Source organism: Kogia breviceps, chromosome 6, assembly GCF_026419965.1.
Source record: "Kogia breviceps isolate mKogBre1 chromosome 6, mKogBre1 haplotype 1, whole genome shotgun sequence".
In the NCBI taxonomy this organism is placed as follows: domain Eukaryota; kingdom Metazoa; phylum Chordata; class Mammalia; order Artiodactyla; family Physeteridae; genus Kogia; species Kogia breviceps.
The window spans coordinates 110,327,842-110,353,778 of NC_081315.1; the positions used below are offsets into that span (position 1 = coordinate 110,327,842).

Sequence of the window (25,937 nt, forward strand, 5' to 3'; positions counted from 1 at the left end):
GACAGCAAAGAAAGTTTAAAAGATTTATTTCGTAGCACAACAGGGAGTGAGAGAGAAGGCCAGTTGTAAAAAATGATAAATATTACATGTACACTTTATAAAAAGAACAAAGATGTTGGCCTTAGGTTGAAATAGAACATTGAAACCTGCATCTATACTAATAAAAGTGCTAAGTTCACTCCAGGCATTCAGCAAACAATGGATATTTACTGTGCTGGATGCTCTGCCAGGTGGTGGGGAGAGGGAAGTATAAGGTGGTCTTCCAGCCCTCCGGGAGGTGAAGGGGGCGTCTAGTTAAGGGAGGCAGACACACTCCTCAATGCTCATCTGCACTGAGGACATTTCATTCTAAGCACTTCACATGTGTTAGATTGTTAAACCCTCACAACAGCCAAGGAAGGTAGATCACATTATTATTTCCAATTTAAGACAAAAAAAAACCCCAAAACTGAGGACAAGATAACCAAAGACACAAAGCTAGCAAATGGCAGCACTGGGATTTGAACTCTGAAAGTCTTGCTCTGGAACCTATGAGAATAAATAAAACACACTCTATTACCTACCACCTTGTTCGGCACCATGGGAGATACACCTTGCCCAGTCTGTTGGTAATTTGGTAGAAAGGACCCTGTAGCAGTTAGCTATTACCATAGTAATGCTGCATAACAAACCACCTCGGAATTCACTGGCTGAAGATGATGGCAGTTACTCTGTTAATCTTGATAAGGCTTGCCCTTGCAACTCTTCTTGTCTTAGCAGAAGCTCTCTCACATATCTGGTGGTCAGCCAGTTGATCCAGGATGGCTCAGCTCTGTTCCATGTACCTCATCCTCCAGCAGGCTAGCTCAGGCATATTCTCACAGCAAGCACAGAGGTCCCAGAAAGGAAGCGAAAAACACAAGCAGTTTTTCAAGCTTTGAATCAGCTAAAATACTATTGGACAAAGTCACATGGTCAAGCCCCAGGTCAAGAGTCAGAGTGAGAGGGGCTACACAGTTACAGCACAAAGGACATAAATGTAGAGAAGCAATGAATGGAGGCCATCAATGCATACAATCCATATCACACTCCCCTTTCCGGCTTTCCCATCCTCCCCACCCCCAGTTCAGAGTGGCAAGGGGTTACGTTCCAGCCCTGAGTCTGATTTATTTGTGCCCTCTTGCCAGTTGAGGAGAAGTCCCCAGCACCTAAAAATGGGGGAAAGACCCCAAACTTCCACTGTGAGAAATGGTGTTTATTTAATTGAATAGAAATGAAATATGAGCATAGGGAATGTGATAGGGCAATGCTTCAGACGCTAGAGTCAGGGAAGTTGCATCTACCAGGACCTTTTGGGTTATAGGAGACAGAAACTCAAAACAGCATAAGCAGGCTTCCCTGGTGTCGCTGTGGTTAAGATTCTGCCTGCCAATGCAGGGGACATGGGTTTGAGCCCTGGTCCAGGAAGATCCCACATGCTGTGGAGCAACTAAGCCGGTGCGCTGCAACTACTGAGCCTGCGCTCTAGAGCCCTCGAGCTACAACTACTGAGCCCACATGCCACAACTACTGAGACCCGCATGCCTAGAGCCCATGCTCTGCAACAAGAGAAGCCACTGCAATGAGAAGCCCATGGACCGCAAAGAAGAGTAGGCCCCGCTCACCGCAACTAGAGAAAGCCCTCGTGCAGCAACGAAGACCCAACACAGCCAAAAATAAATAAATAAATAAATAATTTTTAAAAATACTATTAACAATAACAGCATAAGCAAGAGGGAAACTTTTAACACATGTCCCTAGGAATGGGATTTGAGGGCACCAATAATTACCACTCTTCTTTCTGGCTCAAGTTTGACACCAATTGAGAGATGGATGCAGAAGTAGAGGAGATGCAATAAAAATGTCACTTTTAGTTTGGATAAAGAAAGGCCACTTGGCAAATTGGCTTTTGGTCTGATGGCCAGGAGAGCCTCATAAGACAGTACTCATGGGCTCCCAACAGGGGCCACCCCTAAAAATGCAGAACACGGAAGAAAAGACTGTTCTCCTCCAACCAGAGAGATCTCAAAATTAAAGGGAGGAACTAAGCTGTGTGGGCCATTTCTCTCCCCAACTTACCAATGAGTTAAGTCCCTTCTCATTTCCTGGGGACCAGTGAGTGAAGGATGGACAGAGAGGGCGGAAAGAATGGTACCTTAATGAAATGCCCCTCCAGGAGGAAAGTAATATCAGAAGTGAGCCGAGAAGGCTGGATTTCCTTAAGCATGGTGGGATCCAGGAGATTAAACTAAGTCATCAAGGTACTGTCCTTCTCTCAACAACTCCTAGACATTCTTAGGATGTCATTGGCTTCATTCTTAGATGGGTTTTCTCCATTTGGCATCAAGACAGTCTTGAGCAGTTCCAACTTTTAAACACTGTTTTAGAAGGAGAGAGATTCCCTTTCACATAGCACATATCTCAGTCCCTGCAGGAAATCATTCTAATTGGCCCTTCCTGGGTCACATGGCTATTCTTGAACCAATCACTGTCCCAGGAGTTAGAATCCCCTGATGGGAATTCCCAGAATTGACCAGTCTGGGTTACTATCCAATCTGGTGATTGGGGGATGGAGGGCTGCAAGGTTTGATTGACATCTCTAGTAGAATTATAGAGAGTACAGGAGGATGGCTTCAAGAAAGATACAGGCAAGAGAAAAAAAGTAATATATACTCATCACCATGAAGGAATGATACCTCTGGATGCTCCTTCCTGGTAATGCTTTGTCACCCCAGCCCCCATGGTCTGTATTTTTGTCACCAGACCCTGATCAGGCATATAGACTTGGCAGAGAGCTCAGACCTCAATCCCCAGATAAATACAAAAACAATTCTTTTTATTGCTGTTGTTTTGTGGATGGGAGGGAGTGTGTTTCTATGGCATTTAGAAGCCAGTTACTGGCTAGACCTTGGCCTGAATAGAAAAAGAAGACTGTCTGTTATTGGCTGCTATTGTAATTTTGGTTGACATCATAATCAGGGGAAGTTTGTTTGTTTGTTTGGTTTTTGTTTTGTTTTGGTTTGGAGTTTTTTTGAGAGAAAGGTGTACATATCAGGATTAAGGTCAGCCACCTTATGATAGAAAACCCAAACGATGGTGTCTTAAACAAAATAGAAGTTTATTTCGCTCTCTCACATAAGAAAAGGTTGAAGGTAGACAGACTTAGGCCATTACAATTCTTCATGGTGTCAGGGACCTTATTCCTTTCATCTCTCCATCTGCCTCGAGCCCTTCATCTCTAGATTCCCAGAAGGTTGCCTCGTGGTCCAAAGTGGCTGCCATCATATCTGCTTTCCAGCCAAGAGGAGCAGGATGAGGAGGAGGGATTACTTGCCCTTCTATTTTAGTAAGTCTCCTTGAAGGCTCACACGCATCTGCTAGGTCTCTTTGGTCGGAATGTGATCATGTTTCCTCTCTTAACTGCCAAGGAGGCTGGAAAATGTAGTCCTTTAGTGCACTGTTGTCACAGAAAGTCGGGCCCTGCTCCTAAGGAGGAGGGGAGAATGCGTAATAGCATCTGACCACCAGCAGGCTGTGCCACAGTCTGGAAAGAAAGCAACTCAAGTACCCATTGGCTGGGACCAGCCAGACTGAGGCATTTCGCGCGCTCTGGAGGCTAACTCACGATTCCTTCAAGATGGCGCTGCTTAAACAGCCATTTGATGCATATTTAGAAACGAGGCCACGTGAGCTCTGGTAATGAGCTGCCTGCACCCAGTGAGCCAAGTAAAAGCCCTGAATTTAGTGGGAGCTGCCTTCATTTGTCATTCCTGAACACCCCTACGGTAGTCTCACTCCCACGCCACAAGGACTGTCAACCACGTTCTGGTCTGCTCATCATTACATTTCCAATGCTGCCTTTGCGCCTTAGGGGATGCCATCGTGCCCCTTGTCCATGGATGCTCTGGGCAACTGCCTCGGTCGCCTGAGCTGGATTAAGGGACTGCTCTGCTGTCCAGAGACGGCCAGAAACATTCAGGAGGCAAGGTCACATGCCAGATGGACAGAAGTGGGCCCCAACAATGGCCCTTATGAGAGACAGCTGACTTCATTCCCTTTTGTGCTAGGGGCTAAAGTACATTACCTTGGTCACAAGGAGTCTGGTTTTTATTAAGGCAAGAATAAAGTATATTCAAGTGGATTCATGCTAGAGGTGCATTGAAAATACAAGCTCTTCCCAAACCATTGCAACACCTGTCTTCAAAAAGAACAGAGATTCCTCCGTATGGCCAGGTTGGAGGTCCAGGCCCTTGGACCTGCATGGACCCTCCATGGGGTGGCAGAGCAAGAGCAGGTACAAGCTAGAGGTCTCAGGTCTCTGCCCTAAAGGACTCAGCATGATGTGAGTCTCCTCCACCCCCCAATCTCCTTCCCACTCATGGCTCAAGAGGGCTGCCATCATAGCTGCCTCCACCTTCTCCAAGTTCCATCGAAGGAAGAAAAGACCCAGGGGCATGACCAAACCATTGACAAGCTGTCAAGGGGAAGAGAGAGCAGTCTTATTTCGGATGATAGATGGAGAACCAAATGGGAGAAGCCACAGCGAGGAAGGTCTTGATTCACCATGAGACAGGAGGGGCAAGAATGGGATAGGCCACTTATGGAGGCGGGGAGTTCTCATTTCTGGAGGTGTCTGAGCACTAGGCAAGAATGGGAAGAACCACTGGAAATAGCCAGAAGGTCCAGCTTAATCAAGACCCTCTAGGCCCACCAATGTCCTCTAGGCCTTGGTTTCCTGATTCCTAAGAAGGGAAACATCACAACTGTCCTGCCTCTGGGTAAGATAGACAAGATTAAGTACAGGGGTGTTTGTGGGAGGAGGGCTTTGCAAACTGGAAAGGATTGTGCACATCAAAAGGAGATTGTTTGCTTTTGCCATGTGAATCTCTGCATGACCTTGCATTTGAAGAAAGGGATTCTATGGATAAAGTGATTTGAAATCTTTTGCTCTGGGAATGGAGAATTTGTTTAATGTTGGGGAAAAATCACCCACAACTCTAAAAAAACAATCATCATTTATACCTGAGCTTTTCCCATCTTTTTCCATGACATTTCCATCATGTTTACAGGGGGAGACAGTCATGTGGATTTATCTATGAGGCTGCTTTTATCCACCCCCCCATGTTTGTGCCTTAAACATGCTTCCTTATTATTGTTTTTATATTATCATGTATGGTCAGAAGAATAATGGCCTCCAAGTATGTCCACATCCTAATTTTCAGAACCTGTGAATGTCACCTTGCATGGCATGAGGGACTTTGCAGATGTGATTAATTTAAGGGTCTTGAGGTAGGGAAAATTATCTTGGATTATCTGGATGAACCCAATGTAATCACAAGTCTTCTTATAAGTGAAAGAGGGAGGAGGAGAGTCAGGGTCAGAGAAGGAGCTGTGAGAACAGAAGCAGGTGTTAGGAGTCAGAGACAGGTTAAAGATACTGTGCTGCTGGCTTTGAAGGTGGAGGAAGGGACCAGGAGCCAAGGAAATGCAGGAAGCATCTAGCAGCTGGAAAAGGCCAGGGCACAGACCATCCTCTAGAGCCCCCAGGAGGAGCAGAGCCCTGATGACACCTTCATTTGGGCCCAGTGAGACCCATTTTGGACCTCTGACCTCCAGAACTGTCACATACGTTTGTATTGATTTAAGCCTAGTGGTGATTTATTAGAGCAGCACAGGAAATTCAAACATCACATTAAGTGGAAAATCAGTTCCAGTTGAACTATGACTTTACCTTCATTTTAAATGTAGTTTAAACATTTTTTTAATTGAATTCTCAAAATTGTTGGGCACTCTGGTTTTCATTTATAACAAATAACTGAGTGCAAGGGCTTTGTGCATGAAGCTTTTAAAGCTTTTTCTTTCCAATACACCATTTTCTTGCTATAATTTATCGAGCGCCTGCTCCATGCCCAGTGCCTTGCTTCCACTGTCTCCAATATCACAAGCCTCTAGAACCTCAGAGACTTCAGAGAGGAAACCAACACTCAGAAGTTGAGCCCCTTGCCTGCAGTCCTATGGCCAGTGGAGACAGAAATGAGGTTCAAACTCAGTTTGCCTCACTCCAGTCCTGAATTCACTAGAGGGCAATGTGATGCCTTTGGTGTATGTTTAAGTGTATTTCTAACTGTAAGACACAGCATGTACATAGAGACAAATAAAATAAGCAAAAAATAATTGATCCATTGGTTGCTAGGTTTAAGGGCCAGAAAAATGTCCACTGCCATATTGTGATTTTCTATGTTTGAGCCAGGGTTGAACTCCACATTTGTGGTGATTGCATCAGAGAACAGTTAAGTCAGTCATTGCACATCTGTATTCGAAACTAAAAATCCTATCCCCAAGCCAACTTGATTCACTTCTGTAACAAACAGTTATAAGATGATTGTAGCATGGTGAAAGCATGCTTAGTACATAATGCTCAGTGAGGAAAAAAAATAGGACATAAAAATAAATCCATGTGATCACAAAAGCGTGGAAAGAATAGAGATAAGTAGGACAGGAAGGGAAGAAGGCAGGCCTGGATAGAGATTTCTGCTGTGCTCTGTGCTGGTGGGCTCTTGATAAGGGAGGATATGCAAGGTGAGCTGGTCCTCTTGAAGCTTCCTGCCCCCCAAATGCATCCACCAAAACCCAAGCCAAGTACTCAGGTGGTCACCCAAGGTACCAAGGTACCAACCGAAGGAAGCCCTGGGGTGGTCAGCCCCTCCCAGGCCCTGCTCTTGCCTAGAGGTTTACGGCCACACTGTGTCCACCTGGAGACACCAAAGAGAGAAGGGGGCTGCTTAGTGCCCTGGGCTCACACTTGCCAACTAGAAAGATGACGCCATCTCCTGGACCCAGCAGAGGGACGTGGCAGAAGGAGGAGGAGATGCCGTCCCTCTGAGGTCTTATCTCTGCCCCCACCAGCACAGTCACCTGCTCCTGGAAGACCAGGGCCCGCCCCTGTTGTCACTCTGCTTTCACTTTTACGGTGTAGTGATGAGTGACCTCTGAACATCTCCCCACTTTGCCCCTGGACGAGCTGTCTCCCAGGGCTCTGCATTCCCTGGCTGGAGAGCCCGCTGATGGGACAGGCTGCAGAGCAAAGGACCAGCAGTCCAGGGAGACAGGCACCTTCCTACAAAACACCCAGGGGTCCACAGCAGCAGCAAAACACAGCTCAGAAACCACCGTGTAAAAGCCCCAAGCTCCCAGAGCACAAAGGCACATCTTCATTCCAAAGAGCGAGAGACTGAGAGTTAGCCATTTGCACTCAGTTTATTTTTTTGTTTTTTAATTTCTTGCATAGATTACTTTTTAAATTTTTATGCAATTTTTAAAGGGTACACTCCATTAAAAATTATTACAAAATATTGGCTCTATTCCCTGTGTTGAATAGTACATCCCTGTAGCCTATCTTACACCTAATAGTTCGTACCTCACCCTCTCCCACCCTTTTAAGGCCCCTCCCCCACCCCTTTAAGGCCCCTCCCCCACTGGTAACCATTAGCTTGTTGTCTATATCTGTGAATCTGCTTCTTTTTTTATTCACTAGTTGGTTGTACGTTTTAGATTCCACATATAAGTGAGATCATACAGTATTTGTCTTTGTCTGACTTATTTCACTTAGCATAATACCTGCCAAGTCCATCCGTGTTGCTGCAAATGGCAAAATTTCAGTCTTTTCTATGGCTGAGTAGTATTCCATTGTATGTATATAGCACATCTTCCTTATCTCTTCATCTGTCGATGGACACGTAGGTTGCTTCCATACCTTGACTATCGTAAATAATGCTGCTAGGAACATTGGGGTGCATGTATCTTTTCGAATTAGGGGTTTTGTTTTGTTTTCCGATATATACCCAGGAGTGGGATTGCTGGGTCATATGGTAGTTCTATTTTTAGTTTTTTGAGACACCTCCATATGATTTTCCACGATGGCTACGCCAATTTACATTCCCACCAACAGTGTACGAGGGTGCCCTTTTTTCCACACCCTTGCCAGCATTTGTTATTTTACACTCACTTTACATTTAGAGAATCACAGAGGGTTCCAGCAAAGCAAAGGATGTTTTCTAAATTGTGCCTGTGGTTGGTGCCATCCTTGTGCAGCCCCGGTTCTGCTGGGGGTCCCCGTGTCCCTCAGTGCTGGGAGGAATTGCCTATCCCCTCAATTCCACAGCACGGGGATGTTCAAAGGCTTCTTCAAATATCTCTGAAGTCCTGAGCATTTCTGGGCTTCGAGCTGTCTTGGGCACCAGCATTCTTGCATGCTGCCCTGTCTTATAACCTAATAACCCCAACTTGAACTTCAGCACCTACTTTGGTTTCCTCAAACAGCACAGCAGCAGTCACACCCACAGGATCACTGGAGGGTTTCCGGAGGGGCACGCTATCCAAGGTGCCCGACTTCCTGCCTCTCACCAGCCTCTGTTTTCCCCTCTTATCTCTGCTCGTCCGCTCTGCCTGCTCAGAGGGCCCCTGAGCTCCAATTTCTTTTCCTTCTAGTATGTGGAATAGCTTCCCTCCCTTCTGAAGCTGGAGCCAGGCGCCATGCAAACGTTCAGCAAACCCTCCTACTCCCGGCACTTATCAAAATATTTTTCTCAGTGAAGACAGTTCTTTCCTTGAGAGACATTCTGGCATCAGCTGTTAAGTTTACACACTTTTCTTTCCTTCTTTGTACCGGTAACATCACTGCTGCTATTTGATGCTCCCAGGCTCTTTGGAAGCCATGGTATGTGGGCTCCAAAGAAGAAGCCCAGCCTCTGGGGTTCCAGCCTCTGCTTCTCCACATGATAGCCCTGTGAGCCCAGGCAAGTTGCCCATCATCTCAGATGAGGCTCAGTTTTCTCATCTGTGAAATGGGAATAGCACAAATGCCTATCTCCAGGGACCAGAAGGATGATGAAATAAGATCATGGATGTGAGAATAGTTTGCAGTGTGCAAAAACACTGTAGCAACATCGGCTGTGGTCATTACAATCATGTAGCCAAAATAGTCAGGCAACAAACACTTGTTTTTTATCAAGTAGGTCCTTGTCCAGGAACGGAAGGAAACAACTGCCCATACAGGCCATGAGCATCCTGGACACAGCCGAGAACTTGGGGTCATGCAGAGAGGTCCTGGGCCTTGGGAAGACCTTCCATGTCATCTTGTAATACCAGGCCTGTCTCAGAGGGCTGTGGAGAGGCCAGGAGATGGCCTCCTTGTTGAAGACGCTTGTCCTTCCTTCTTGCCTAGCTTATCCCTACTTAGGCCAGGAGGCTCAGTGCAGCCCACCGAGGGGTTCCGAATTCAGTGTCTGGGCTGCCAGCTGCCAGTCGGGGTCCTCTAAGAAGCGGACACCAGCTGGACCAGTGGGCAGGAACTTATTGGCATTAAGTGCATGTGAAGGGAATGTGGAGGGACCAGGGGAGGTGGAGAGATCACAGACCTGGGACCAGCCCAACCCCCGGTGGAGAAGAGAGGGACAGGGCTTGGGCAGAAGGGTGTAGGTGCTGCACAGGACAGGGAAGGTTCAGCAAGGCCCTGACACGTCCTGCAGCCAAGGGCAGCCCCAGAGGAGCCCTGTGTGTGTCCCAGGAACAAGGCTGCCTTAGTTCCCTGGCTGTGTTCCGCCGGTGGCTGTGAGCTGCCCCCCAAAGCCTGGCTTGGACACCCCGGGGTGAGGGATTACAGAGCACAGGGGCTGTGGCCCTTGGTCAGGTCCAGCCCTGTAGTCGGGGGTCTGTGAGCACGTCCTCCTGCCACCACTGGGTGGTAGGCCACGTGCCTCTAGAACAGTGGCTCTCAGAGGAGGAGGGAGACAAGAGTGACGTCTTCCCTGGGGTCCCAAGGTGGTCAGGGTGGCGCCTGTACTAGTCAGGGCTCTCCAGAGAAACAGAGCCAATATGGTGTGTGTGTGTGTATATATATAGAGGGGGAGAGAGAGAGATTTAGTTTGAGAAATTGGCACATGTGATTGTGGGCGCTGGAGACCCAGGGAAGACCTGATGCTGCATCTCGAGTCTGGAGGCCGTCTGGTGGCAGTGCCCCCTCTTTCTCAGGGACCTTAGTCATTACTTCTTAAGGCCTTCACCTGATTGGGTGAGGCCCACCCACATTCCAGAGAACCATCTGCTTTACTCAAAGTCTACTGATGTTAATGTCACCCTCAGCTAAACTGGCGTTTGACCAAATATCTGCTTTCTGTGGCCCAGCCAAGTTGACACACAGCACTGACCGTCTCAGCCCTACCCTGTCCCTCACTCCCCTAGTCATCTCACCCTGGTACTGGTGACACGGTCACTCTCCCTGGCAGGGACCGCATCTCCTTGAGTGCTGAGCACCACACCCCCTGCCTTCCCCCTTCCCCGGCATCCAACATAGACTTCCACTTGGCCGCGTGCCAAATAGATAAGAAAAGAAATCAAGGACTAGAAAGCCGTGGTCCAAGCTGTTGAAGAGCGTTCACCCGTGAAATAGTGAGTCTCACCAAATTCCTGGGCAGGGAGAAGGCAGCTTGGCCTCTCCTTCCCACAGCTGAGCAACTCAACCCAGAGGGGTTTGGGATTCACCGTCCCCCCCACCTGACCATCCATGGGGCAGGGGCTCAAATGCCAGGGCCCCTGACTCCCAGAGGGAGATTCTTGCCGGTTACCTGTCATCTCGCGTCTCACGGGGCCCTGATGCTGAGGGTTCTACAAGAATCACCCCATTTTCTAGGAGGGGGCAGCAGAAGACATTTATCCACCCTCGGGACTCAGAGATGAAGAACCTGCCAGAATTCATGAATGTGCTTGGTGGGCACAGGACACATCCCCAAACAGATCCCCAGAGAGCCCAGAACTCATTCTTCGTACACTGGGTGTTTAATGAAATAGCAACGATGTCCTTTTTAATATTTTATGAGCCATGGAGCTCCCTGCCAGAAGCAGTGGAATAGAGACTTTTAAGTCCGAGACCTGGGCTCCGGGACTCATCGGCTTTGCCTGGGCGGTCTGCCAGGGAGATGCAGCTAGGAATGATCGGCCGTGTGACTCCTGGAACAGCAGGTGCATCCTCTGAGTATCCTTGCTAATTACTTCTTGGGTATCAGTCTTGTCAAGCCCTTATAGACAGCAGGCACCAAGAGAGACCCCAGAATCCGGTGTTGCACCCTTGCTGGCATCAGGAGCCCTGGTCCTGCTGTGCTGCTTCTCTGGGCTGTGGTTTCCCCACCTGTGCAATCAGACAGACGAGTTACTTTCTATAGAGGCTGGTCCAGCTGCAGGCTCCGTGGTCAGGATCTGGCACATTGGGGCAGGATCTCGGGTTGGGCTCAGGGCTCCTGGAAAACAGGCACCCAGGGTCTGCTACCACTCATGGGCTCACACTACAGGGTGGTCACAAATGCCATTGCTGGAGTGTCCTGCTCCCCACCCAAGGGGCAGTGAGATGGCACTAAATAAAACGGGCTCAAAACGGTTTCTGTCATGTGAGTTTCTACTGTGTGCTAGTGTGGGAGGGAGAATAATGATCCCCCCACCTCCAGAAGGTGTCCACATCCTGCTTCCTAGAACCTAGGTTAAGTTACGTGGCAAAGGAATTAAGAATGCAGGTGGAATGAAGGTTGCTAGTCAACTGACTCTGAGATGCAGAGATTATCCTGGGTTACCCACGTGGGCCCAGTGTCATTGCGAGGATGCTTGTAAGTGGAAAAGGAAGGCAGAAGAGAGAGAGCCTGCAGACAGCTCTATGGGAAGGTTTTGGCACAAGGTTGCTGGCTTTGAAGATGGAGGAAGGGGCCACGAGCCAAGGAAAGCAGGCAGCCTCGGCCAGAAAAGGCAAGGCGTGGATGCTCCCCTAGAGCCTCCAGAAGGAACTCAGCCCTGACAACACCTTGCTTGCAGTCTAGTGAGACCCTTTTCGGATTTTGACCCCCAGAACTGTAAGATGATACTTTGCATTGTTTTAAGCCACCAAATTTGTGGTAATTTGTTACAGCAGCCATGGGAAACTAACAGAGGTATGTATACTGCATCCATTGCCTTAAGCCTCACCCCCAAAAAGACCTACAAAGTTTCTACTCCTTATTATACAGATGAGGAGACTAAGACTCAGAGAGATTCAGGGAGATGACGTCATGGTCCCAGAGCAGGTCGATACACTGGTCAATGTCACCCTCAGGACACAGGAATAATAGGAATAACATTTCAGACAGAGAGGCATGGAATGCAGGACATGGTTGCCAAGGTGCTGGGGCAGAGGAGCAGGCTGGGTCCTCCAGGGTCACCACTCAGGCTCGACCCCCAAGTCCTCCCTCCTCGCTGAATCCACAGGCAGCCCATCTCCGCTGCAGAGCAGATGCTAGAGCTGCTGGCACGAATGTGGCGGGTGTCATCGCCAGTGAGGACGCAAGAGCCTCTGTCTCTGAGACTGAGCAGGAGCTGCCACCGCTCACGGTGCCAGAGGTTCAACCAGATGCAGAAGAAAGTCTTTTTCCTCCTATCTTCAGTGCACATCAGTGCCTCTTATGGGTGGACTCTAACAGGAGTGGGCTGGCACGGAGTCCTGGAAATGTGGTCTGCGGGCTTCTAGCTCCAGGGACCCAGGAGAGATTCTAAAGGGGTGATTTGGGACTGAGTCCCAGTAGGCAGGATCTGACTCAACTAGTAAATGGTGGGATGCTCCCGGCACATGTCACCCTCGGGCCTTTGCACCTGCTGCTCTGCCTGGAAGGCTCTTCCCCCAGGTATCTGCCTGGCCCCGCACCCTCACTTCACTGAGTTCTCTGCTGCAGTGGCATCTCTTCAGAAACATCTTCCCAATTACAGTAGCTCAAACAGCATCCTCTCCTCTTCACTATCACTCACCCTGATTTAGTTTTCTTCTTTCACTGGAACTTTATCAGCTACCGGAACTTACATAGTTCGATGTTAAATTGTTTAGTATCTGTCTCCTCCACTCGAATGAAAGCTCCCTGAGGGCAGGGACATTTCCAGTTTTTAATATACTCCTGGAAATAATATCCCAGAGCCTTCATGGGCTTGCTTCTTGGAGAATCTAGAGAAATTTAACAACTTTTTTTTTTTTTTCCTACCTAAGAAGAGCAATTTCACATGGCCTGTGATGCAGAGCAGTGTTTTTAGGGGTGATGCCCACTGTATCTGGAATGGAATGTCCACAGGAGCCGTCACCATAGCCACCATCCCTGTAGGAGGATGAATATCTAAGTGCTGAATATTTAAATCCATGTTCTAAAAGCGTGTCCCCTGATCTGATTATTGTGATCTCAGGGGTCTAATCAGACAGCCCACGTCTGTGCATATATCCGTGGAGGTTTACACAGTTAAGGGCTTGGTGAAAAAAAAAATAAATAAAAAGACAGGTTCACTGAAGCTGGAAATTTGCGGTGTTCAGCCTGGGAAAGGCCTGAATCACATGGGTGAGCTTGAATCCTGGGAAGGTTAGCTCTTTGAGAATATTCCAACCCAGGTTTCTGTGTTTCAGAGGGGCCTGTGGAAAGGCCCCTGGGGGTCATTTAGTTCAAGCCTCCTTCTGAAGTTAGAATCGACTCCTGGCATCCTGAGCAAGTGGCGATCTGACCTCTGTCTGGATGTCACCTGTGAGGATAAGCACACAGGGCCGGGCAAACAGGAGGTGCTCAGTTATATTCATGGAGCCAGGGTTTAGCACGTGTTACATCACCCAATCATTACAGGGGCCATGTGAGGCACGGGGCGCTGCTCATCTATCCAGTGGTAGAGACAGGATTTGAACCCTGGGCATGCTCTGCTTTGCTGTGGGGTCGATCAGGAGAGCCTGGTTCTCTCTTGGCTCTTCTCCTGGCCAACTCAGTGACCTCGGGCAAGTCATTGCATCTCTCGGGGCCTCTGTTTCCCAACTTTTAAACAAAGGCTTGGCACTCCATGGTTTCAGAGATCCCTGCCAGCTGCATCCCTGACAAGGAGTGTGTCTTGGATGGACCAACCATCCCTGTGGGACCCAGCATCAGACACAACGGACATCCTAATCCCACTGAAATCTGTGCTTGTCCCTGTTGGCAGCCTTCCAGACGTTCCTGGGCAAAGAGGACGTCTCCCAAGAGGTGGAGGAGGTCCTGGCGGAGAGCAGCGAACAGAGGAGCAGCCGCCTGGTGTCCGTGCTGGAGCTGCTCAGGAGCCCTTCTGTACGCTGGCAGGTCATCACTGTGGTCATCACCATGGCCTGTTACCAGCTCTGTGGCCTCAATGCGGTGAGCACTCCTGCACAAACGGAGCAACCAGAGGGAGGCATGGGAGAGGGGCGGTTCAGGGCCTGGACGCCCAAGTTCCAACCCCAGCTCTGTGCCATTGGGCAACCACATAACCTGATCTTCAGTTTCCGCATCTGTAAAATGGGATAACGTAATACTGAAAGAAAGAATCCATGCAAGGTGTTCAGTAAAGCAGCTAGCCCAGGGCTTCCCTGGTGGCGCAGCGGTTGAGAGTCTGCCTGCCGATGGAGGGGACATGGGTTCGTGCCCCGGTCCGGGAGGATCCCACGTAACGCGGAGCGGCTGGGCCCGTGAGCCATGGCCGCTGAGCCTGTGCGTCCGGAGCCTGTGCTCCGCAACGGGAGAGGCCCCAACAGTGAGAGGCCCACGTACCGCAAAAAAAAAAAAAACAGCAGCTAGCCCAGAATTACCCCTTAATAAAGGCTGCCTATCAGTATAATTACTTACCCTTAGAAATACTTAAAAGTCATATTTCTTAATAAAATGGGTATTAGGAAGTCATAAGTGAGCAACACTGAGATGATTTAAATAAAGGTACCCTTGGCTGGGCTGATTTCAATGCACAACTTGGCCTGAGAAAACCTCAAGGCTTTAAAGAAAAAGTTTCTTGGGGCCTGAGTTGACGTGGGCAGGGATACCAGAGGAGGGAGTCTTGCATGGGGTTCCCTAACCCTCTGATGGACAAAGCCGCCCCTTCTCTCTTGGGGTCTCCAGAAGGTAGAATTCAGGAATTTGAGGCCTAGGAGGCAGACTTAGGATTTTTATTATTATTGTCCCTTCTGGAAAAGAGTGGGCTGCCTCCAGGGGTGGTGAGTTCCCCATTCATGAAAGTGTGCAAGCCAGCTAGCCAGCCACTTGGCAGGGATGCGTAGAGGAGATTCTTGTACCGAAGCATCCAAACTACCTCTGAGGTCACTTATGTAGCTCAGGACAAGTGTGGCTAGGCCTAGAGGGAGGGAGAAGGGAACTTCTGAAGAGGTCTGGGTAAAATAGCTGCCCTGTGTGTATGAGCCTGGCATACAAAAGTCGGCAGGGAGGGAGTCTGTGGGTATGTAGGGGAGGTGGCCTGAAAGGGGAGTAATTCCTGTCGGGAGAAGGAAGATGACAGCACAGGAAGTTACAACCACAATGCTCTGCCTCATTTCATCAACTCTTAATTCTTTTTTTGGAAACATTGGGATGAAATGAAATCATCTCCCTACTTATTTGTTTACCCTTGGTCTGGTCAGCAGCATGAGGCAGCACCTGGGTTAACAGCGTGACCTTGGATTAGTCCTGTCGTTTCCTCCTCTTTGTAAGACCAAGGTCATGCTAGACAGTCTCAAATGCACCTTGCCTGTTCTGAGAAAGCAGATAGAGAATGTATCCACTCTTTAAAGTTAGCATGTGGAGTCATAGAACCACATATGGAATCTGTATTTAACGAGGCATTTAGATTGAGAACCATGACATTTCTAAACAGAATTCTCTCCTCCGCTGGGACATAATTTTCCAATTTGCATACCCTGTATAACTTTATAAATTCCCCTCGGGTGCATCTATAAGCCCCACTGCATAAGCATAGATGGAAAAAAATGCCTCTCCACTCCCAGGGCCAGCAATGCTGAGATCTCAGCCACCCTCCTCGCGTTGACTGCGTTCCATCTCTTTTCTTATTGTTGTGAGAACATTTAGCATGAGACCTTCCCTCTTAACAAACGTCCAAGTGCAAAACACAGTATTGTTAACTCTAGGCACCATATTGCTCAGATCTCTAGAGTTTTGTTCATCTTGCTTTATAGAAACCTTACATTTGTTGATTAGCAACACCGAGTTTTCCCCCTACCAGGCCCTGGCAACTGCAATTTGACTCTCTGCTTCTATGAGTTTGACTATTTTAGATACCGCATATCAGTGGAATCGTGCAGTATTTGTCCTCTGTGACTGGCTTATTTCACTTAGCATAATGTCCTCCAGATTCAGCCACGGTGTCACAAAATGCAAGATTTCTTTCTTTCTTTTTTTTTTAAGGCTGATTAATATTGCATTCAATGTATATACTACACTTTGTATATCCACGCATCCATCAACAAACATTTAGGTTATTTCCATGTCTTGGCTATTGTGACTATTGCTGCATTGAACATAGGAGTGCTAATATCTCTTCAAGATCCTGCTTTCAACTATTTGGGATAAAAACCCAAGAGTGGAGTTGCTGGATCATATGGTAACTCTATTTTTAGTTTTTTGAGGAACCGCCATACTGCTTTCCATTGTGGCTGCACCAGTTGACGTTCCCACCAAGAGTGCACTACACTAGGCTCCCAAGTTCTCCACATCCTCACCAGCACTTGGTGGTAGTAGTAGTAGCCATCCTAAAAGGCATGAAGTGATCTCTTGTTGTTTTGATTTGCATTTCTCTGGTGACTAATGATGTTGAGACTCTTTTCGTATGCCTGTTGGCTATTTGTATGTTTTCTTTAGAGAAATGTCTATTCAAGTCCTTTGCCCACTTGTTAATAGGGTTTTTTAGAAGCTTGGGGGGGTGGGTTTTGTTATTGTCATTTTGCTTTATTTTTATTTTTTTGCTATCAAAATGTAGGCGTTCCTTATATATTTTGGATTTTAGCCCCTTATCGGGTATATATGGTTTGCTAGTATTTTCTCCCATTCTGTAGGTTGCCTTTGTTGCTGTTGATGATTTCCTTTGCTGTGCAGGAGCTTTTTAGTTTGATGTAGTCCCACTTGTCTAATTTTGCTTTGGGTATCATACTCAAAAAATCATTGCCAAGATCAATGTTATGAAGTTTTCCCCCTATGTTTTCTTCTAGAAGTTTTATAGTTCCAGGTCTTATGTTTAAGTCTTTAATCCATTTTGAGTGAAGATAAGGGTCCAATTTCATTCTTTTGTGTGTGGATATCCAGTTTTTCCAACACCATTTGTCAAAAAGATTATCCTTTGCCCATTGAATATTCTTGGCACCCTTGTCAATCAGTTGACTGTATACGCATAGGTTTATTTCTGGGTTCTCTCTTCTGTTTCATTAGTCCATATGTCTGTCTTTATGCCAGTACCATACTGTCTTAATTACTGTGGCTTTATAACATATTTTGAAATCAGGAAGTGTGATGCCTCTAGTTCTGTTTTTTTCTCAAGATTGTTTTGGTTATTCATGGTCTTCTGTGGTTCCATAGAAACTACAGGACTTTTTTTCTATTTCTGTAAAATATGCCATTGGGATTTTGATAGGGATCGCATTGAATCTGTAGATTGCTTTGGGTAGTATGGAAATTTTAACTAATATATATTAAGTCTTCTGATACGTGAACATCGAAGATCTTTCCGTTTATTTGTGTCTTCTTTCATTTCTCTCATCAGTGTTTTGTAGTTTTCAATGTAAAAGTCTTTCACCTTCATAGTTAACTTTATTCTCAAGTATTTTATTATTTTTGATGTTGTTGAAAATGGGATTGTATTCTTAATTTCCTTTTTGGGTAGTTCCTTGTTAGTGTATAGAAATGCAACTGATTTTTGTATGTTGATTTTGTATCCTAAAACTTTACCGAATTTGTTTATTAGTTCTAACATTCTGTATGTGTATGTGTGTGTGTGGTATCTTAGGGTTTTCTACATATAAGAACGTGTCATTTGCAAACAGTGATAATTTACTTCTTCCTTTCTGACTTGGATGCATTTTCTTTCTTTCTCTTGCCTAATTGCTCTGGCTAGGACTTCCAGTACTATGTTGAATAAAAGTGGCAAGAGTGGGTATCCTTCTAAGACCTTCCTGACCTTAGAAGAAAAGTTTTCAGTTTTTCATCATTGAGTATGATGGTAGCTGTGGGCTTATCATGTATGTGCCCTTTATTTTTTTGTTTTGTTTTGGGGGTGTTGTTTGTTTTGGGTTTTTGTTGTTGTTGTTTTTTGTTTTTAACAAAAAGGGTATATTAAACCCAACTGTATCAATAATTATATGAAATGTAAATGGGAAATAATACTCCAAGTAAAAGAGATTATTTGCATGCATCTGAAAGCAAAACTCAAGTATATCCTATCTACAAGAGAAAAACATTTAAACATAAAGATACAAATTGAAAGTAAAAAATGGAGAAAAGATACACCATGCAAACAGTAAACATGAGAATTCTGGTGTGTCTAAAATAATATAAAACAACTATATGCCCTTTATTACACTGAGGTAATTTCCTTCTATTCTTGGTTTTGTTGAGGATTATTTTTAATCTTTAAATCAGGAGTAATACTTCCGGCTTGGCATGGAGCCTGACATGGCCTAGAGTAAAGAGCTCTGGGCCAAGATCCAGAGGCCTGGCTTTCTGTCTCACTGTGACCACAAACCTGCAGTGTTAAACCAAGCCAATTGCTTTCCCTTGCCCAGCCTCTGTCTGCTCAGCTGTAATAATAATCAAGCACACACTTACTTAGCACTTAATATGAGCCAAGAGCTGTCTCCATGGCAGCCCTGTGAGCTAGGCATGACTGTTAGGCACAGAGACATTGAGATACTTTCCCTAGGTCACACAGCTAGGAATGGTGGAAAGGGGATTTGAGCCCCAGCCATTTGGCTACAAGGTCTGGGTGCTTAAACCTCGAGCAGGAAGGATCCCCAAGGCCCCCTCAGAGCATCTCCATATGTGTCACTGGGCTGTGTCCCCAGGTCATCCCTAGGAAGCCAGGGGGACAAGTCTCACTTCCGTCTTACATACAAAAGGATAAACACTGTTTAGCAGCAAATCCCAGCCTCAGAGCCCAACTGTCCTGTGCTTCAGTGCAATCTCTCTCCCTGCACTTGCTACCTTTTAGTCCAAATAATTCATGACACCAAGGAAGAGAGCTATCTAACACAGATGAAAAACTTTAAATGTCCTTTAAGACTTGCTCTGTCCCCTTAGTTTTACCAGAAATTATTTGGGGGTGGGAGGACATGGTCCATATGTTAAGACAGTTGTAAATACTGCTAGACATCTCCATTCATCACTTTATTCTGGCTCCAAAGGTCCTTCAGGGTAGGTGACACCATCCCCATTTTCTAGATGAAGAAACTGAGGCTTACAGAGGGTCGAGGACTTGCTCAAGTTCACAGTGGGTGATGCCTGTGCTGTCAAACTCGCATCTCCTGGCACCAGGGCCCCTGCCAGTTTGGCCAACCCATCTCTAAGACCTTATACCTTGTACTAAACCAGGCTTTCTCAGCCTCAGCACTATGCACATTTGGGACTGGAAAATTCATTGCCACGAGGACTGCCCTGTACACTGTAGGATGTTTTGCAGCTTACCCGGCCTCTACCCACTATAAGACAGCAGATATAACAATAAAAAATTTCTGTAGACATTGCCCAACATCTGCTGGGGACAAAATTGCCCCCAGTTGAGAACCACTGTCCTAAACAAGCATTATGTATTATTCAGTACTTTTTGGCTAAAGAGTCAATGAATGGTTTTCACATACTAGAAAATCAAGTGAAGGTTGAATTTAACATTTAGTTATTTCTAAATTCCTTTTCAGTGTCATATTGGTTTTTTCCCCCCTCCTTCTCACAATAGCTTTCAAGTTCTTTTCTCTAAAATTAGACTTGTCACTTAAAATTGCTTATTTTATGCAGCTGCCTTCCTCCTGAGCAATTTGTCGTTTGCACAAAAAACTGGCTTTTGTGCAAATATTTAGTCTCTCTGACACTGCTCCCCTCCCCGCAGCCATCCTCGAGGATGGAGACCCTTCCCACGGTGCCTGTGTCTCCAGCAGCCCATGGCATATAGGAGGCAGCTGAATGTTTAGGAAGGCAAAGAGTATGGGGTGAGAAGAACAAGGGCAAGGAGGGCACTGTTTCCACCAAGTCCTTGGGTTGATGAAAATTGGACCAACTGCCAAACCTGGTGCAAGGAAGCCATAGTTTTCTTGAACCTTCTGGAATCTTCTAGAAGGTCAAGGATGATGATGATGGTACTCTTATCTACCTTGGGTTGCCCTTCCTTCTTCTGGATTCCTCTCTTCTTGAACGGAGGAGGCCAATCATACCAACTTCTCCAGACTTCAGTTTCCTTTTATGGAAAATGGAGATGATATACTCATTTTTTTTCAGAGTTGCCCTGAGACTTATATGAAATTGTGTACGTGGACGATCTCTGATGGTAACTGCTGAGCTTCTGTTAGGTCTTCCTTCCTCCTGGCTGGTATCAGCAAAACTGTTCCTAGCATTGTTTACTTCTCTCTCGATGTCACACATTTTCAAACTTTGCTGCTTCCGATATGCACTGTGGCTGGGAAGCAAGACACCCAAGCTTGTTAGAAATAAATGTAAAACAAGAGTGGAGAGGCTCAAAGTGCAAGCTGGAAATAAGACACATGGGCCTGGTGACATCTGTTCTAGATGCTCAGACGCCTTCTACTGCCACCATATTTGTCCATTCGGTAGGGGCCCAAGCATCACAGGGCTCCCAGAGAGCTGGTGTACCCCTCGAACTCTTTACCTGTGTGATTGTTGTGTAACACTTCCCTCCCCTGCTAGACTAGATCTGGGAGGGCAAGGATGGGCGTGTAACAACCGTGCCTAGCAGAGCACCAGACGTCCCACACCCCTGATAAACAGTCAAATGGAAGGGAGACAAGGCTGGGAGAATGGAGTGAGTGCAGGAGGCAGGAAAGCCTGAGATAGGTTTGTAGCACAGCATGACCCCTTCCTCCTCTGCTGGCCTGGACCCATGTGAAGATCCATCTCATTTTTCTAAGCATCATTAGGAATTCTGAAGCCCAAATCATGCTCTGCACGAAACTTCTAATCACAAGTTCAGAAGCGTTAGAAACAGCTTTCATTTTGAAGTTTCTTCCTAAATAACTTTCTATCTCAAATTAGAAGAATGAAATGTTCTGTTACCCTAATACCTGAGACCATCTCACAGGAAGAACTTGCTCTGTCCCCATGGATGGAGAGAATGCTAAACGGGGACCCTCCGTGTGGCCACCCTAGCATGTGGTTCAGAGCGGAAGTTCTAGGTCAACTGTGTGTGTTCAACCCCCAGCATTGAACTTGCAAGTTAGGGGACGAGTTGCCATAATTGCTCAGTGCCTGTTTCCCCAGCTGTAAAGTGGGGAAACTAAAGCCCAGATGAAGGTCGTGAAGACAGATGAAAGGATATGTACAAAGTCCCAGCACAGGGCCAGCCGCATAGGTGGTGCTAGATAATTTTAGTTATTATCTTGTTTTAAGAGCCCTGCCATGAGACCACCGGATGGTGGGTTCCAGCCCACTTCCTCCAACCTCCCAGCTGTGTAACCCTGGGTACCACTTAACCCCTTGACCTCAATCACTGAGGTGTAAAATGGGGACATAACTCAAAGGAGACAAGAAAGGTGGCAGCAGTTAGCTAAAGGCTGGGTAGGGTGAGGTTATATTTTTATGGAAGAGGAGGAGAAAACCTAGGTAACCCAGCACTCTTAGAAAAGCTTTTAAAAGCTAAGAATTTCTGACCCCTCTTAACATTTGAGTCCTGACTTTGTATCTTTCTGGATTTCCATGAAGAAAAAGAGTGAGGGGCGGGGAAGGGAGCCGCCCTTCACTGAGCGTGGAGAGTAGGGCGCTCCGGATGCCTCATCCAACCTAATTCTCAAACCACTTGAAGGATCTGAGCAGGGCCAGGAGGTTGAGACCCTGTCCGCGTTCTCACCACCGGGAGTTGTTGCTGGGAGTCAAACCCATCAGGTCCACTCACAGCCTCCCCTATTTCCAAAGCTCACAAAGAGGGGACTTTAGATTTTAATTTGCCCTGACCCTGGCATTCGGCAGTGTTGGGGGCTGTTACAAGCCTGCTCGCCCTGGAGAAGGCCTGGAGTGGATTGTAGGTCCTGTTTTCCAGAGAGTGAGGTCGGCCACTGCAGCTGGCCCTCAGCTGGTCCCACTCAGAGAGGCGGAGAGAGCCAGCCCATTCCTCTACCTCCATTATCAGGTTGAAGCAAGGCCTGATGAGAGTGAGGGATGACATTGGCTTGGGGCTTTGGATGAAGCAGCGCTGTCGAGGAATAGGGTCTGGGCTTTCAGGAGTTATCAGAAGAGCGAAGGTCCTCCCTCGGTGGTGGTCTTGCTTTTCTGTGCAGCACACTCCTTTCCCATGATGCACTCTGTTCCCTCCCAGCCTGTTGTTATCCTTTCCCATGATGCACTCTGTTCCCTCTCACCTCTCAGATTGACTCCATCTGATTTAATACCCACCTCCTTCCATCTCAGGAGGGAATTCAGATGGCCTCTCACCCAGAGGCAGCAGAGGGCAGCAGAAAAGCTGACATCCCAGCTCTGCCACTGATAGCTGTGTAGCCCTCCCCTGACTGAGCCTCAGTTTCCTCATCTGTTAAATGGGGACAAGATATCTACCCCACTGGTTATGGGGAGGATAAAATTAGGTCACATAGGTGATAGGTTTGGGGATACAATATATAAACCACTTCCTTCCCCTCTGAAATTCAGAACAGATTAGAGAGATTGGCACAGGAATCAGATAGATGAGATCAAAATGTCAGCTCTATTCCAAGTGAAACTAGATTCGAGTATGTGACTTCAGAAGCTGGGGTTAATTCTGCGTTCCTGGATGTAAGGCGCCAACCCAGTCTCAACAGAAGGAAGCAATCCCAGGCCCACTCCCACAGGGCACCTCTCCCCCTCCCGGCATACAGCAGAGGGAGTGCAAGCTTCCTACGGAGGCAGGTGCACAGAGAGCCCAGCACAAGCGGGCAGGCAAGTTTCCTCTTTCCAAGGGTACCTGCCTGCCTCATCCTGATCCCTTATGTGGTTCCTCATTTCTTGGGCTGAGAGAGGCCTGTTACCCGAATGGGAGAAGGAAATGAAGGGAAAGGAGGTCCTGCCAGACAGTAGGTGAAACATTGGCACAGTTTCTGAGACATAGTGTTTAATAAAAGATCCCCCTTGTCTTCTATACTTCAAAGTAGATGCTGTGCATCACCATTGGTTTGTGGAGACCACCTCTGTGTTTACAACTTTCTCTCTCTCCCTGACCTCTGCTTTCATCCTTTGGTCTTCTCTCTCTGACCTCTGACCTCCTACCCTTTTCCCATGTATACAGACCCTTGCAATTACATTTGTAGCTCACCTGGATAATCCAGGGTAGCCTCCCCATCTCAATCCCCTTCACTTAACCACATCTTCAGACCTTTTGCCATGTAATGTAACATATTCACAGGTTCCTGGGATTAGGATGTGGACATCGTTTAGGGGAACCACTGTTCTGCTGACCAATCTTGCAAGCATATGTTAAGAGCATACTGTGTGCCGAGAGCACCCTGTTCTGGGCAAAGGTAATCAGGTGTTTTGTTGCTCCTGGTGTTTAGCCAGGGAGAGAGGTTAGATGCATCTCTCAGTTGATGGCTGACTACCGTCAAGGCCATGGGTATATATAGGAGTCAGAGAGTAACAGGCTAGAAGAGAATCTCAAGTCAGTAAGCTGGGCTCAGAGCCCAGCCCAGCCTGTGCAGGCAGGAAGCAAACAGGCCTGGCTCTCTGTCCTGCGCTTGCCTTGTCAGCTGTGTGTGGTCTCGCTGATCTTCAGGCACTGTCCCCTTCACAAACGGTTGAGAGTTGAAAATAATTTGCATATAATTTGCATGTTATACTTTGTCTGTAGAACACATGTCATGAGTCAAGCATGAGGGCTTTAGGGCATTAGAGGCAGGGAATCAAGGAGGCCCATATCTTCCCCTTGTGCCCAGGACCAGCCCAGCAGGTCCCCCCTGCAGGCCCTGGATGGGGAGAGGGTCCAAAGGGCCGATTTCTGCCTGTCATTGCAGAAATGCATTTAAGTATAAGATGACTGAAGGGCCACTTAAAACTGTCCCTGTGAGCCCATAATGTGGGTTCTCTTCACCGTGACTCTCTTCACTAACATTTAAACCTGTCAGGGTTGCTCCTGGCAATGTTGCTACAAGGGAGAATTGGAAGCAGGGAAGAAAGGGGGTTGGAAGGGGTGTGAGAAGCCAGGAAGGAGCACCAGGCAGGAGGCCGAAACATAGCTTCCACGGAGAACACGTATCACGTGGGATCAGAGGCTGGAAGCTTCTGGAACATGAGCAGGTCAGGGTGTGGGGTTCAGAGCTGAGGCTGAGAATGATACAAATGTCAGATCCACCTTTGCAGCAGGGCAGCTGGGTGCGGAAAGGGCGCAGAGAGATCCCTGACTGTTGAAAATCCATGAATTTGGGCGAAGATTAAGAAAGGCAGCTAAACTTTTCTGATCCAACCCTGAAGGTGTGCTGGGGAATCAGTTACCTTCAAAAGGAGAAGAGATCATCTAAACAAATCCAGTGGAGACTAAGGCTTTTTGGAATTATTTTAGCTTCTGTCAGAGCCCTAAGAGCTTTAGGAATTAATGAATTATCAGGAGCTACTTCTGTACTCTATGGACATGACAGCAAAGATAGAGTCTAAAATTCTAATTTATCAGCTCATTCAAATGAGAGGCAGACACAAGCAGGAGAGTCTTTGTTTTACGTGAATATTTTTAAAAATAATATTTATTTTATCTTATTTATTTTTGGCTGCATTACATCTTCGTTGCTGCAAGCCGTTGCTGCACACAGGATTTCTCTAGTTGCGGCGAGCGGGGACTACTATTCATTGCGGTGCGCAGGCTTCTCATTGCAGTGGCTTCTCTTGTTGCAGAGCAGGGGCTCTAGGCGTGTGGGCTTCAGTAGTTGTGGCACACAGGCTCAGTAGTAGTGGCTTGCAGGAGCTAGAGCGCAGGCTCAGTAGTTGTGGTGCACGGTTTTAGTTGCTCTGCAGCATGTGGGATCTTCCCGGACCGAGGCTCAAACCCGTGTCCCCTGCATTGGCTGGCGGATTCTTAACCACTGCGCCACCAGGGAAGTCCCTGTTTTACGTGAGTATTAAAACCAATTTTTGCCACCAAATGCATCAATGCCCACAAGCTCAGAAAAATTCATGCAGTAGTTTTTACTGGAGTCTCTGGGTATGCCTATAACTTTATGAAGAATTACTCATTTACTAAAAAATAAACTTGAATTTTAAAAAACGTGAAGTGAGAGCTGTGAGTTCAGCTTTACTGGGGGCTTACTGAGGACTATAGCTCAAGAAACAGCCTCTCAGATAGCTCTGAGGAACTGCTCCAAAGAGGTAGCAGGGGAGATCAGTATATATATGATTTTGGTGAAGGAGGTACATGCAATCAAGCACACATCTCAGTAGAAGGTTGCTGCTAGTCACAATGAGCATATGTCTTGTCAATGATTTTAGTGCTTTTCTAAGTATGAGAAAATGCAAGAAATTGGGTTTATAAAATTTTGTCTCAAAAACATCTATCTGAAAGCCTGTTCTGCCAGTTTCCCCAGAGCACAGTGTCTCATTCCTGACTTCTACCCTGAACTGCTTTCAGGGTGTGTTGAAGGTCAGCGACTGCAGTGGCTAATGACCTAATCCTTGTAGAGCCAGATGGCGAGTGACATTCTTTAGTTGGCAGAACCATCTGTAGATATGAGTAGGTCCTAAATTATAACTTCTCCCCCAATGTGTGAAAGTTTTTTTTTCCAACCAATGCTGGTAAAAAGACAAATCTGCAGAAACAAGACCTTTCTCCAGAAACAAAGAACCAAAGGCAGAGAACACACCCAGCTACAGTCGAGCCTGACAAGTTATAAGCAACAAGCCCTAATGTTTCTGCTTAACGTTGATCAGTTTATAAATGTT

At 46.9% G+C, this 25,937-nt stretch overlaps 1 protein-coding gene across 4 annotated transcripts in view; it reads left to right on the forward strand.

The window, feature by feature from the left end:
* SLC2A9 (solute carrier family 2 member 9) overlaps positions 1-25,937 on the forward strand; it is a 213,318-nt gene that overhangs the window by 95,640 nt on the left and 91,741 nt on the right. For all 4 annotated transcript variants that reach the window (XM_067036383.1, XM_067036384.1, XM_067036386.1 and 1 more), the window contains one exon: positions 14,029-14,216. In XM_067036383.1, coding sequence (XP_066892484.1) covers positions 14,029-14,216 — 188 coding nt within the window. The remainder of the gene's footprint in view (positions 1-14,028; positions 14,217-25,937) is intronic.